This window comes from Aotus nancymaae, unplaced genomic scaffold, assembly GCF_030222135.1.
Source record: "Aotus nancymaae isolate 86718 unplaced genomic scaffold, 86718_ANA_hifiasm-v0.15.2.pri h1tg000010l, whole genome shotgun sequence".
In the NCBI taxonomy this organism is placed as follows: Eukaryota; Metazoa; Chordata; class Mammalia; order Primates; family Aotidae; genus Aotus; species Aotus nancymaae.
In genome coordinates this window covers 71,876,586-71,890,806 of record NW_026988421.1, presented here as the reverse complement: position 1 = coordinate 71,890,806, position 14,221 = coordinate 71,876,586, and the positions used below count along the sequence as shown (strand labels likewise).

At 42.5% G+C, this 14,221-nt stretch overlaps 1 protein-coding gene across 1 annotated transcript in view; it reads right to left on the bottom strand.

Annotated features, from left to right (window-relative positions):
- Window positions 1–14,221, bottom strand: part of LOC105708790 (SH2 domain-containing protein 4B) — a 101,729-nt gene that overhangs the window by 62,273 nt on the left and 25,235 nt on the right. Inside the window, exons 2-3 of the mRNA XM_064373705.1 lie at window positions 5,351–5,513; window positions 3,464–3,611 (exon numbers count right to left, since the gene is read on the bottom strand). Coding sequence (XP_064229775.1) covers window positions 3,464–3,611; window positions 5,351–5,513 — 311 coding nt within the window. The remainder of the gene's footprint in view (window positions 1–3,463; window positions 3,612–5,350; window positions 5,514–14,221) is intronic.

Below are 14,221 nucleotides of genomic sequence, written 5' to 3'. Positions count from 1 at the left end.
ACACCCATTTGTTTCTATATTGTCGGTAGCTGCTATTGTGCTACAATAGCAGAGTTGAGTAGTTGTGTGACAGAGACAGTTGGCTCCCAAAGCCTAAAATATTTACTATCTGGCCCTTTACAGAAAATAGTTTGCCAACCCCTGGGTTACAGTATAGTCATCCACGACTTCCTTTAAAATTGTTTAGTAAAACAATAGCAATGAGGAAGTGTATACAAATGTGAGTATATAAATATTCTCCACTTAAATTCACCAATGGTTAACATTTTACCACATTTGCCAGAGAGAGAAGTCAAATGTGGTAAAATGTTAATAACTGGTGAATTTAGATGGAGAGTATATGAATATTCATTTTATTTTTTCCAACTTTTCTTCATGTTTGAAATTTTTAAAAAATAAAATGTATGGAGGGTAAATATTGCTTCATTTAAAAACTCAGAAGAGGCCAGGCGCAGTGGCTCATGCCTGTAATCCCAGCACTTTGGAAGGCCAAGGCGGGTAGATCACCTGAGATCAGGAGTTCAAGACTAGCCTGACCAACATTGTGAAATCCCATCTCTACTAAAGATACAAAAATTAGCTGGGCATGGTAGCGGGCGCCTGTAATCCCAGCTACTTGGGAGGCTGAGGCAGGAGAATCGCTTGAACCTGGGAGGTGGAGGTTGCAGTGAGCCAAGATTGTGACAGTGCACTCCAGCCTGGGCGACAAGAGCGAAACTCTGTCTCAAATAAATAAATAAATAAAACCTAGGAGAATCTGCTAAAAAAATTTACAACACATGGAAAAATTAAATAAAGAGATCAATAACAAGACAACTAACTAGCAAGTGCAATAGGTTTGAAAATAATGAGTACAATCTAATTCACAATAGCAACAACAAATATTAAACCTAAGGTTTAACTGAAAAAGAAATGTGTGGCCAGGTGTGGTGGCTCACACCTGTAATCCCAGCACTTTGGGAGGACTTGGCTTTAGCTCAGGAGTTCAAGACTAGCTGGGCAACATGGTGAAATCCTGTCTCTACAAAAATACAAAAACTAGCTGGGTGTGGTGATACATGCCTGCAGTGACAGCTACTTGGGAGGTTGAGGTGGGAGGATCATTTGAGCCCAGGAGATAGGGGTTGCAGTGAGCCAAGATTGTGCCACTGTACTCCAGCCTAGGCAACAGAACAAGACCCTGAAAAAAAAGAAATGTGGAGCATTTAAAGAAAATAAATTTTACCAAGGTCCAAAAAATTAGAAGCATATAGGCATATAGATAAACGTTTTTGAGAAAGTTTGGGATTAGGTGGTCAGCACCTTTAAAGGTGCTTTTAAAAATTAGTAAAGACAACAAAAAGCTTTGAATAACATACCAGATTTCTGAACAAGAAGATTCAATGATTCAACATTGTAAAAATGTCCATTTTTCACAAAGACAGCTATAAATTGATGCAATTCTAATGAAAATCACTGAGGTCTTTGTTGTTAAGAGAGAGGAGATAATGACAGAATAATTCAAGTTTCTCTGGCAGAAAAAAAAAATGGGTGAGATTAGCCAAGGACATTTTGGAAATGAAGAGTAATGGTAGGGTTCTTACTTTAACAGATGTTAAAATTTATTTTAAAGCTACAATAATTAAACAATTAAGTCTGGCTCAGGAATAATAAATCAGAAAAGAAAAATCCACAAAAAGGCCCATAAGTAAGTAAAAAGTAAGAATCCAATCAAGGCAGCAAGTCAAATAAGAAGGGAAAAGACAGATCACATAATAAATAATATGGGGACTACTGGCTTACCATTTGGAAGAAAATAAAGTAAAAGCCCTATATTACACCACCCTCCAAAGTGAAGGAAAACTAGTTGGAGAGAAACAAAATCAGGAAAGACATATAAACAATGCAGATTCTTTTTTTTTTTAATATCAACTCTTGCACATATATTTTTTTTAAATGCAGATTCTTACAAACTTGTGATATCACAGATCCTTCTAAGCATGAAGCAAATAAAAAAAAAAAAGACTGATAGATTTCATCAATTGAAAGTTTAATCCTATGTACATCTGAAAATACTGAAACCAAAATTTAAAAAATCAACAACACTGATAAAAATATTTGCAACATACATGATTTGAAAATGCCAGTGTCCTCACTATCTAATTAGTATGGGGCAAAACAAAGTTTTAAAAATTTTGGGTTTTTTTTGTTTTGTTTTGTTTTTGTTTTTGTTTTTTGATACAGAGTCTCACTCTGTCACCAGGCGCCAGGCTGGAGTGCAGTGGTGCGATCTCGGCTCACTGCAACCTCCACCTCCCTGGTTCAAGCAATTCTCCTGCCTCAGCCTCCGAAGTAGCTGGGACTACAGGTGCACACCACCATGCTCAGTTAATTTTTTTGTATTTTTAGTAGAGACAGGGTTTCACCATGTTGGCCAGGATGGTCTCGATCTCTTGACCTCGTGATCCACCCGCCTTGGCCTCCCAAAGTGCTGGGATTACAGGCGTGAGCCACCGCGCCCGGCCTAAAAATGTTTAAATGGGAAAATGCCATGAGTATACTGACAACTGCAAGACTCTCTGCACACATGTAACAACTCTGCGAAACTCTGGCCATAGCTTCTAGCAGCATAAGGTCATGTCCCTAGGATGATTTTAGACTTCCATTAAAAAGCTCAATGTTGGTCTGGTGCAGTGGCTCACGCCTGTAATCCCAGCACTTTGGAAGGCCGAGACGGGCGGATTACCAGGTCAAGAGATCGAGACCATCCTGGCCAACATAGTGAAACCTCATCTCTACTAAAAATACAAAAAAAAAAAAAAAAAATTAGCTGGGCGTGGTGGCATGCGCCTGTAGTCCCAGCTGCTTGGAAGGCTGAGGCAGAAGAATCGCTTGAACCTGAGAGGCAGAGGTTGCAGTGAGCTGAGATAGTGCCACTGCACTCCAGCCTGGCGACAGAGCAAGACCCTGTCTCAAAAAACAAACAAACAAACAAACAAAAAGTCAGCATTACCAGAAAAACCTATTTGCTCTAACCAGCACCTGTCAACAGACCAATAACTCTTTATCCTATACCAGAAAATGTGAATATGTCATCTCTTTGAATCCTCATAAAAATTTCCAGTAAAGTGTTATTATTACCTGAATATTACAAACAAGGAATGTTCTAGGCCTCATTTCTGTACCAGTGGATTGGGGTGCAAAAGACCCGGGTTCTGATCCTGACTCTATCCCCAACCTCTACTACATGTGACCTGGGCCAAGTCTCTTCTGTCTGACCCTGTTTCCTCATCTGTAAAATCAGAAGTGGATTGGCCCAAATGGTGTGTCAAGGTCCTTCCTGCTCAGACACAGTCGATTTCTGTTCTCATAAAGCACCCAGTACTAATCAATGGCCAAGGATTGATCCAAACCAGAGGCCAACCCCAGTGGCCTCAGGGGCTAAGCAGGTGGCCGCACACAAGGGCCCTATGCGCTGGCCCACCTTGAATTCCTCGTGGATGCGTTCCTCCAGGACTTTGGCAGCCTTGCGGTCTTCCATCTCCACTTTCCATTTCTCCGCCAGGATCCGGGCCTTCTCATTGGCCAGAGCATCCCGGAACTTCTTGGTGATCTCTGCCTCCTTCTGTCTCCTACCAAGAGAGCACCACAGGTATAAGCCTGTGTGAAAAACTGAAGGACCACATAACAACAGAACTTGAAATAAAAACAATGAGCATTTTTTCCTTGGTCTATCAGAATTCAGTGTTGGCAAAGACAGAAACAGGCATTCTCATGCGTGGGAGTGTAAATTTGCATAATTCTTCTGGAAGCCAGGAAAATGAGGCTAGGAAATCCCATTTCCTAGATTTTGTACACTCACTCAAGTGTACAAGGATGCATGTAGGTCAGGCATGGTGGTGAGTGCCTATAATCCCAGCATTTTGGGAGGCAGTAGCAGGAGGATTGCTTGAGGCCAGGAGTTGAAGACCAGCCTAGGCAACATAGTGAGACATCATCTCTACTAAAAATTTTTTTAAAAAATAACCATGTCTGGTGGCATGCATCTGTAGTCCCAGATACTCAGGAGGCTGAGGCGAGAGGATCACTTGAGCCCAGGAGATCAAGGCTGCAGTGAGCCTTGATCATGACACTGCACTCTAGCCTGGGAAACAGAGTGAGGCCCTGTCACAAAAAAACAAAAAAAAAAAACAAAAAAAAAAGAGTAAATAATAAATTTGTAAGTAAATAAAACAAAAATGCATGTAAAAGATGCTTGTCAGAGGATTTTTTTATAATATATAAAAAAGATAACCCAAATGTCCATCAATAAGACCAATAAGCTGGGTTTCCCATATCATATAATAAATACCTGTACCGTATAGTAATCTTAAGTAGCATTTTGGATCTATATTAGTCAATTTGTCAAGGTGTGAATAAAACAATTTACAAAGCATGTATTAGCTAAGCATTCACTATGGTTATCTTAGGTGGTGGGTATGAGTTGTTCTTTATTTTATTTTCAGTGTCATTTACATGATTTTAGAATTTTTCAATTAAAATGCCATCATTAAGGCCAGCATGGTGGCTCACGCCTGTAATCCCAGCACTTTGGGAGGCTGAGGCGGGTGGATCACCTGAGGTCACAAGTTTGAGACCAGCCTGGCCAACATGATGAAACCCCATCTCTACTAAAAATACAAAAATTAGCCATGCATGGTGGTAGCACCTCTGCAATCCCAGCTACTCGGGAGGCTGAGGCAGGAGAATTGCTTGAACACAGGAGGTCGAGGTTGCAGTGAGCCAAGATCGCACTACTACACTCCAGCCTGGGCAACAAGATCAAAACTCCGTCTCCAAAAAAAAAATGTTGGAGTCAATTTCACATGGATTTCCAAGTTGAGTGACAAAATCTTAAAGTTGTTTATGAAAGGAGTCTGACTCCAAACCTCACTGGGGCTCAATTGCTCGTCCTGTGTGAGAAAGATGGGTAACACGAAGAGGAACAAGTAGATAACAAACATGAATGCAAACTGCGGTGCCATTCCCATGAGAACTCAGTGAGAGAACAAACAAAAGCTTGTGGCATGTGTTGTCTCAGCAAATCCAAACTCTGTCCACATGGGAAGCATGGTGTTATGCCCACACCACAGATGTGTTAACTGAGGCCCTGGATCAGCCAACTGCTAATTGGTGGAGTCAGGATTTAAGCCCACGAGGTTTCCTGATATAAGACTCTGATGCTTTGGTCACCTGATCTTAGCAGAGCTCAAACCAGCCAGGTAGCCTGACTGGGCCTCCTTCCTCCCACCCACACCCTACTGTCCTTAGCTTGGCCCCACTCCAGGCTTCCATGCCCAGACCCCACCCAACACCCCATAGCACCCCTCACCAGAGCTCCTCAGCCTCCTTCTGTGCCTGCAGCCGTGCCCTCTCTGCAATCAGCTCCTCAGAGATCTCTTCGTAGGGCTTGTCACCAGGGCCTTCTCCCATGATCCAGACCCAGACCTCGCCATCTGCCCCTAGGAGCCACTGGATGTGCTTGTCACTCGCTGCTTCACGATAGAAGGAGAAACAAAGAAGGAAGAAGAAACAGGTTTGATTTCCAATCAGTAAGGAATGACCTAAGCTGCCCAGTGGTATACAACCATCACATCACTCTACAGAACCTTGTCATCCACAAAAAGAATTCCAGAGAGACCCTGGCCTGGGTGCAGATTCACAACCACCTCCCACTCCCTTTTTCTCTAGGGAGAAACACAACAGCCACACCAGCCTGCAGGGGCAGGCGTCCAAGGCCAAGCTCTCCTTCAATCTCCAGCAGAGAGAATGCAACGGTGAAAAGGAGGCCAACCATGACTAGCTCTAATTTACTCCTAACTTCCCCCACCGCCCCCATGGTGATATTTTTTAGGTTAACTGCTTTTGCTTACCTCTGCATACAGGCCGAGCTAACAATGGGAGGAATTTAGTTTATAGTTTAACTTTAAAACAAGGCTAATAGGCCCTCCCAAAACTAACCCCCCAGGAGACAAAAAGGGTGTACACACAATAACAATGTCATGTTAAAAATGTATTAAAGCACTGTGACCTGACCAAGGACAAGAAGTTTGTCCTCGCTGCCGCCCAGATGCCCATAGTCATTAGTCACCCTTCAACCTCAACCCCTCCCTCTTCCTCCTTCCTTTAACATAAAAGAAACCCAAAATTCATATTAGCTAGAAGGTTCTTTAGAACACTAGTTGCCATCTTCTCAGTTTGCTGGGTCTTGGAAATGAAGTCGCTTTCCTTGCCCCAACACCTTGTCTCTCAACTTATTGGCTGTTGTGTGGTAAGCAGTACAAGCTTTGGACTTGGCTATAAGAACATCAAGGGACACTGCAGCACTCTCTGAAGGAAAAGGCTTGTGTCACTCCCGGGCCAAGGCAGTTAGGAGACGGTGGCCCTTCTCTGCACTCTCTCCCTCATGTCCACTGGCTAGAAACAAGGAATCAGGTGGTGGATTAAGATGAAGCAGCCTGGGGCCCTGAGCCTCCCTGGCCCACATCAGACTGCAACATTAGCAAGAAATAAACTTGTGCTATATTCAGCCACTGAGATTTCTCAGTTTGCCTGTTGCAACAGATTCCACTGATTACATGACTAAAATGAAAACGCATCCCAAAAGCGGAGTGCTGCTGAAACAGAAGTATAAACTCTGTGTCACTGCTTTAGCAGTTGGGTGGTGAGTGATGTTGAACAGCCTAGAGATCCATATTATGCAGCCGCAAAACATTTGGTTAAAAAGCTAGACACTAACTTCAAAGGCAGACCCCATGCTTTCTGAACTCTTCATTCTAAGGGAGGAGGTTGAAAAACAGAACATGAGGAATAAGTGTTGGTTGCTAGGGACTGTGTTTGGCAAGATGTTAAAAGAAAGAAATGAATTCAAGAAAGAACTGAGTGCTTTGCAAGCTGAAATGAAAGGCAATAGAGCAAATACAGAAATTTGGGATGTTACAGGATTGGAAAAAGCATCTCATCATATACCACATTGCAAGAGATAGAATTTTTAAAGGTTTTGCATGGCAGAGCATAGGAAAACGTCTAAGGTGAATAAAGTGACGAAGGGCAGGTCAGGCTCTGTGACGTTCTTATGGTGGCCATGAGGATGTGCTCTGCCCACCTTCAACCACAGGGAGCATCACTGACCAAGCCCCGCAGTTCCTGTGCCCTTGTTTGCTTAAGGCCCTGCTTCCCAGAAGCGGCTGTCAGCCTTTTATTGAGGATACCAGGCCATTCCCAGGAGACACCCACCTTCTTGCCAAAGGACTGTTCCCTGGACTGCACAGCTGCCTAGAACACCTCCGCCCACTGTCCCTTGCCCTCTCCTTCACTCAAGGTCAACTTGCAATGACTCTCTCAGCCTCCTCCAGCTCTCTACCCTTCTTTGCTCCTAGGCATTTCTCTTAACAAAACCCTTGCATGATTAATCCCATCCTGTCTCTGCTCCTCGGAGAAATCAGACTAACACGGTCACATTAAGAGTGTGATCTCTCTCTGGGTGTGGTGGTACGTGCCTGTAGTCCCAGCTACCCGGGAGGCTGAGGTGGGAGGATCGCTTGAGCCCAGGAGGACTGGACTGTAGTGTGCTATGCCGATTGGGTGTCCACACTAAGTTAGGCAACAATATGGTGACCTCCTGGGAGCGGGGGACCATCGGGTTGCCTAAGGAGGATTGAACTGGCTCAGGTCAGAAACAGAGAAGGTCAAAACTTCCATGCTGATCAGTAGTGGGATCGCGCCTGTGAATAGCCACTGTGCTCCAGCCTGGGCAACATAGCGAGACCCCGTCTCTAAAAAAAAATTTTAAATTTTTTTTAAAAGAGTGTGATCTCTCACACTTACTTTTACAAAATGCTTCAAGGAAGATGCCCTTCAGGTGAAACGGAGAGGCACAAGGGTGAAGGGGCAAAGGAAGAATGTCAAGATAAGAAATATGTCTAGAAAAGAATTTTAGATGTTGTTGGCCAGGCGCAGTGGCTCACGCCTGTAATCACAGCACTTTGGGAGGCCATGGCAGATGGATCACCTGAGGTTAGGAGTTCAATACCAGCCTGACCAACATGGTGAAACCCTGTCCCTACTAAAAAATACAAAAATTAGCCGGGCATGATGGTAGGCACCTATAATCCCAGCTACTCAGGAGGCTGTGGCAGGAGAATCACTTGAACCCAGGAGGTGGAGGTTGCAGTGAGCCAAGATCATCCCATTGCACTCCAGTCTGGGTAATAGAGCAAGACTCCGTGTCAAAAAAAAAAAAAAAAGAATTTTAGATATTGTTACTGGGACACGAAAGCAAACAGAAGCCACTTAAGTTTTTGAGCCTGGATTAAAAATTCTTTGGTTGTTCATGACTTAAATGGCCCTTGAGCATCCAAGTCTGACAACCAGGAGACAGGTTTCAAAGGCTACACTGGTCTACAGAGTGAGAGTCTCAACGCTCACTTCAGAGGAGGCCAATGGGAATCAAAGACAAAAAGCCTCATCCAGGCTGGAGTCAGTGTCCACTCAAGGAATTCTCTTCACTCCAAGGCAGGGAAACTTCATGGAGCCTGACCTGTAGGACTTCAGAAATGCTATAGATTGGAGACTGTGGCTCTCATGTTCTCCACTTTTCCAGGTGGCATTTCCTTAGTGGGTATTCTGACCCTGCTCCAGCACTGTATATAGTGCCTTAGGGGTGACAGGTGTTTAAATGCTATGTCTTCTCAGCACGTCCAGACCTGATAGAGACGAGTGCAGAACCCCGGAGACAGAGGACTTTGAGCTGGATGCAGTGACTGGCTGGGACCTGAAGGTGTCACCGTAAGAGGCGGCGAGTGTACTTTAGATGGAGGAGAAGAATGAAATGTGTAGATGGCCAGAATGACAATTTAGGACAGTAACAATGCAATGTTCACCACCCCCCGTCTCTTCCTGAGCCCACAGATGACTGCATTCCTCAGCTTCTCTTCAGTTCTGAGGGGTCACGTGACTGAATTATAATCCACGGAATGTCAGGGAAGGGATTTGTGCCACTTTCAGGCTAAGGCCATTAGCAGCTGGTGTGCCTTTTCCCATGTTCACTCTTGTCCACCCAGCTGGAAATAAATGGTGGAATTTCAAGAAAAAAAGCATCCTGATCCATGAGCCAATATTTGAAAGCAAGCCACACTGAAGAACTACCCAACCCCCATCAAACTGTGAAATAGTTAAGTAATAAACCTTCATCATATTGATCTACTGAAATTTCAGGTTTTTCTATATGTGCAAGGCAGCAGTAATTCTCCAAATGTATATAGGAGGGCATTGTTATTTTTAAGTATGTTACAAGCAATATAGTAGTAAAGAAACAACTATGTAATGATTTAATTGTGACTGATAGAACGGAGAGGCAACCACTCCTTAGAATTATAAAACTTTCAAATAATAGTGGGTAGAAATAAATGATAAGAGGATTACCCATCCTGCTAAGCAAGGAGAAAAGACAAAGCAACACAAAAAATGGGTAGCTATTACAGCAGGCACTACCAGCTAACTACCCACCCTCCACGCCTGCCTCACCACAGAACCCCAAGTTGTTCAGGGTGCAGCAGAAATCTCCGTCTTTTAGGAAAGGAGAGTTTCTACCCCAGCCCCAAAGGAAAAATAACAATTGATCTGGCAGGGCATGGTGGTTCACGCCTGTAATCCCAACACTTTGGGAGGCCAAGGTGGGCAGATCACCTGAGGTCAGGAGTTCGAGACCAGCTTGGCCAACATGGTGAAAACCCATCTCTACAAAACTACAAAAATGAGCCAGGCATGGCGGTGCACACCTGTAATCCCAGCTACTCGGGAGGCTGAGGTGGGAGAATCGCTTCAATCTAGGAGACCGAGATTGCAGTGAGCCAAGATCATGCCACTGCACTCCAGCCTGGGCAATAAGTAAGACTCTGCCTCAAAAAAAAAAAAAAAATTGGTCTAATCCCATCAGGTAATATTATTCTCATTGGCAAGCAATTCATCTATGAGTGATCAGATGTCCCCATTTCTGACAAAAAAGATATAGGCAGATGTTCCAGTGAAGGGTTCTTCTCCAAACAAATGGATCAGTGTTTTCAGGAGAAACCCCTTCATGCTTCACTCTTTTACCCCACTTTCTACTTCCTGCTGGGAATGAAGCAGTAATGTCTGGAGCAGCTGGAAAACTTTTGCAACCATGAGGATAAAAGCCACATGCTAAGGATGGGGAAGCAAAAGATAGAAGGGAAGGGGTCCTTGGAGATCTCGTTGAGCAGCTAAACTAACATTACCCATTGCAGCACATCTCCAGATTTCTTGTCATCTGAGAAAAATAAGGAACTTTAAGAAATAAAGTCCTTCAGTTGGGTGTGGTGGTGCATGCCTCTAGTCTCAGCTACTAGGGAGGCTGAGGCAGGAAGATCCCTTGAGCCCAGGAATTGGAGACTGCAGTGAGCTATGATTGCACTGCTGCACTCACTCCAGCCTGGGTGAGAAAGCAAGAACATGTCTCTTTTTAAAAAAGAAAAAAAAAGGAAAATAAATAAAGTTCTTCGTAGAGATAGAGGGTAGAATGATGGTTACCAGAAGTTGGGAAGGGTAGTGAGGCTGGGGGTAGGAAGTAGTGGGGATGGTTAATGGGTACAAAAATATAGTTAGATAGTGTAAAGTGAACTAAATATGGCCTGAGAAGGGCTCCATTCTTCTCTATTTGAGTCATCTCAAATAGAGAGGATGAACCTTAACCGAACTCAATAGGTAGACAAGATTGAAACCCTAACAGGATGACGAGCCTGTAACAATAGCTGAATCTTGGCCAATCCCAGCGGCCATACTTCAATTACTCATAGACTGTGAGTGTTTAAACTGTGTTCAAATAAGGCAAACGTCAACCAATGCCCAATTCAGCTGTTTCTGTACCTTACTTCCAATTTCCCTTTTCTTGTCTATAAATTTGTTCTGACCACAAGGTATCCCTGGAGTCTCTCTGTATCTGCAGTGATTCTGAGGGCTGCCCAATTGGCAAATCGTTCATTGCTCAATTAACTTCCTTTAATTTAATTCAGCTGAAGTTTTCCTTTCAACAATAGCATGAATGTTTAGCTTAGGCCACAAAATTAATGGTATGTTACTGAAATGGGGAACATGGAGGAAAGAGGCTGGAGACATCAATATTCTGTTTTGGCCAAATTCAGTTTGAGATGCTTATTAGACATTCAATAGGCAGTTGAATAAAATAGAATTCAGGGGAAATGATGAGGCTAATAAATAGATTTTTTGAGTCATCAGTATATAGATGATATTTAAAGCCAAGGAAATGGATGGAATCAGCTAAGGGTGAGAACTGGTAGAAAACGGAAGACATCCAAAGACACTGTCCCAGGAGAGACACACTCTAATACTTCAAGAAGAGGAGGACCCAAAGGAGACCTGGACAGAGAGGGTTGTGAGGCAGGAGAAGAACCTGTGAGTGTAGTATCCCAAGCCAAGTGGAGAAAGAATTTCAGGAAGCAAGGAGAAAGGAACCTTGCAATTGCTGCTGATGGGTAGATGAGATGAGGGCTGAGAATTGGACGCTGGATTCAGCAACATAGAGATCATTGGTGATCTTGACATGAGTGGTTTCCTGTGTCTGTGAAAAGGAAGACTTGGAAACTTGAAAACATTTAGAGGAAGATATAAAAGCGTATCATTATAACTTTGGAGAAGGGAAGAATTTGTTCTATAAGACATAAAAAGAATAAGCTGCCAGACACAATGTTGATAAGTTTGAGTACAGATTAAAGTTTAAAATTTCTACACACAACAAACACATCATAAAGACAATTAAAAATCAAAACTTCAAATGAGAGAAAACATTTGAATACCTGTAACCATCAAATGATCACAACTATTAATAAAAGTAATAATAACAGCTAACATCTATAGAGGATTTATCTACTAATTGCAGTTCAACATATTTTATATGTACCAACGTACAGAAATCCAGAACAATTTTTCTCAACTGGAGTTCTGTAAGAGAAATAAGCCCTATGAAACATAATTTGAATGACTTTTCTCAATTTTCCTAAGGATGACATATAGGTAGTACCAACCTACATGCCTTGTGGGAGAGTTAACTCAGCACATACAATGCATTCTTTAGGACAAGAGCTATCAAATAATTGGTTCTCAGAGCCCCTTGCATTCTTCAAAAATACTGAGATTTCAAAGAACATCTGTTGTTGTAGGTTATATCTATCACTATTTCCCCTAGTTAAAACTGAGAACTTTTAAAGTATTTATTTATTTAAAATAATGGTAAATCATCATATATTAACATATACTGTGTAATATTTAATGAAAAATAATGATGCATTCTAAAACAAATATATAACTGAAAAACAGGGTAAAAACACCATGGCATTGATCTGGGCAATTATTTTTTGGATATAAACCCAAAAGCACATGCAACAACAGCAAAAATAGACAAATGGGATAATGTCAAACTACAAAGCTTCTGCATGCCAAGGAAATACTTAACAGAGCAAAGAGATAATCTACAGAATGGAAGAAATATTTTCAAACCATATATCTGGTAAGGAGTTAATATCCAAAATATATAAGGACTCAAACAACTCAACAGAAGAAAACAAATAACCCAATTAAAAAATGGGCAAAGGACCAGAATAGATATTTCTCAAAGGCAGGCATACAAATAGCCAACAGGTATATGAAAAAATGTTCAGCACCACAGGTCATCAGAGAAATGCAAACTAAAACCACACTGAGATATCACCTCACACCTGTAAGAATGACTATTGTCAAAAAGATGAAAGATAACAAATGTGAAAGAGGATGTTGAAAAAAGGGAGGCTTTTACACCATTGGTGGGAATATAAATGAATGTAGCTATTGTGGAAAACAGTATGAAGGTTCCTGAAAAAAATTACAGGTAGAAGTACCCTGTGATCCAGTGATCCCACTACTGGATAAATATCCAGAGGAAATGAAATTAGTATGCTGAAGAGTTATCTGAACTCCCACGTTCACTGCAGTGTTATGCACAATAGCCAAAATATGGAATCAGCCTAAGTGATTATAAACTGATAAATGGACAGAGAAAATATGGTACGTATTCAGTAAGTCCTCATGTAATGTCACTGATAGTTTCTTGGAAACTGCAACTTTAAGCAAAATAACATACAGCCAGTTTTCAAATAATGTCATTTCGTTCAATGTCATTTTGTTAAAACGTTTATGAGAAAAAAATTGGTTTTGTTATTTGTCATTTCACTTAAAGTCACAGTTTCCAAGAACCTATCAGTGACATTAAGTGAGAACTCACCTGTACACAGTAGAGTATTATTCAGCCTTAAAGAGAAGGTGATTTGGCTGGGTGCGGTGGCTCACACCTGTAATCCCAGCACTTTGGGAGACTGAGGTGGGAGAATCACAAGATAAAGAGATCGAGACCATCCTGGCCAACATGGTGAAACCTTGTCTCTACTAAAATACAAAAATTAGCTGGGCATGGTGGCGCATGCCTGTAGTCCCAGCTACTTGGGAAGCGAGGCAGGAGAAATGCTTGAACCCGGGAGGCGGAGGTTGCAGTGAGCTGGGATTGTGCCACTGCACTCCAGCCTGGCACCTGGCGAAAGAGCAAGACTTTATCTCAAAAAAAAAAAAAGAGAGAGAGAAGGTAATTCTCTCATTTGTGACAACATGGATGAACCTGGAGGACATTATGTTAAGTGAAATGAGCCAGGCACAGAAAAACAAATACCACATTACCTCACTTATATGTGGAATTTTTTTTTTTTTTTGAGACGGAGTTTCGCTCTTGTTACCCAGGCTGGAGGGCAATGGCGCGATCTCGGCTCACCGCAACCTCTGCCTCCTGGGTTCAGGCAATTCTCCTGCCTCAGCCTCCTGAGTAGCTGGGATTACAGGCACGCGCCACCATGCCCAGCTAATTTTTTCTATTAGTAGAGACGGGGTTTCACTATGTTGACCAGGATGGTCTTGATCTCTTGACCTCGTGATCCACCCGCCTCGGCCTCCCAAAGTGCTGGGATTACAGGCTTGAGCCACCGCGCCCGGCCTATATGTGGAATTTTTTAAAGTTGTTACTAGGGTATGGGGACTGTGGGCAGGGAGGGGTATTAAAAGATTTCTGAATTAAATATATATATATAATTAGAAGAGTGGCCTTGCTTTACATTTTTACAAATCTATTCAATGCCCAGCTTAATAGAAA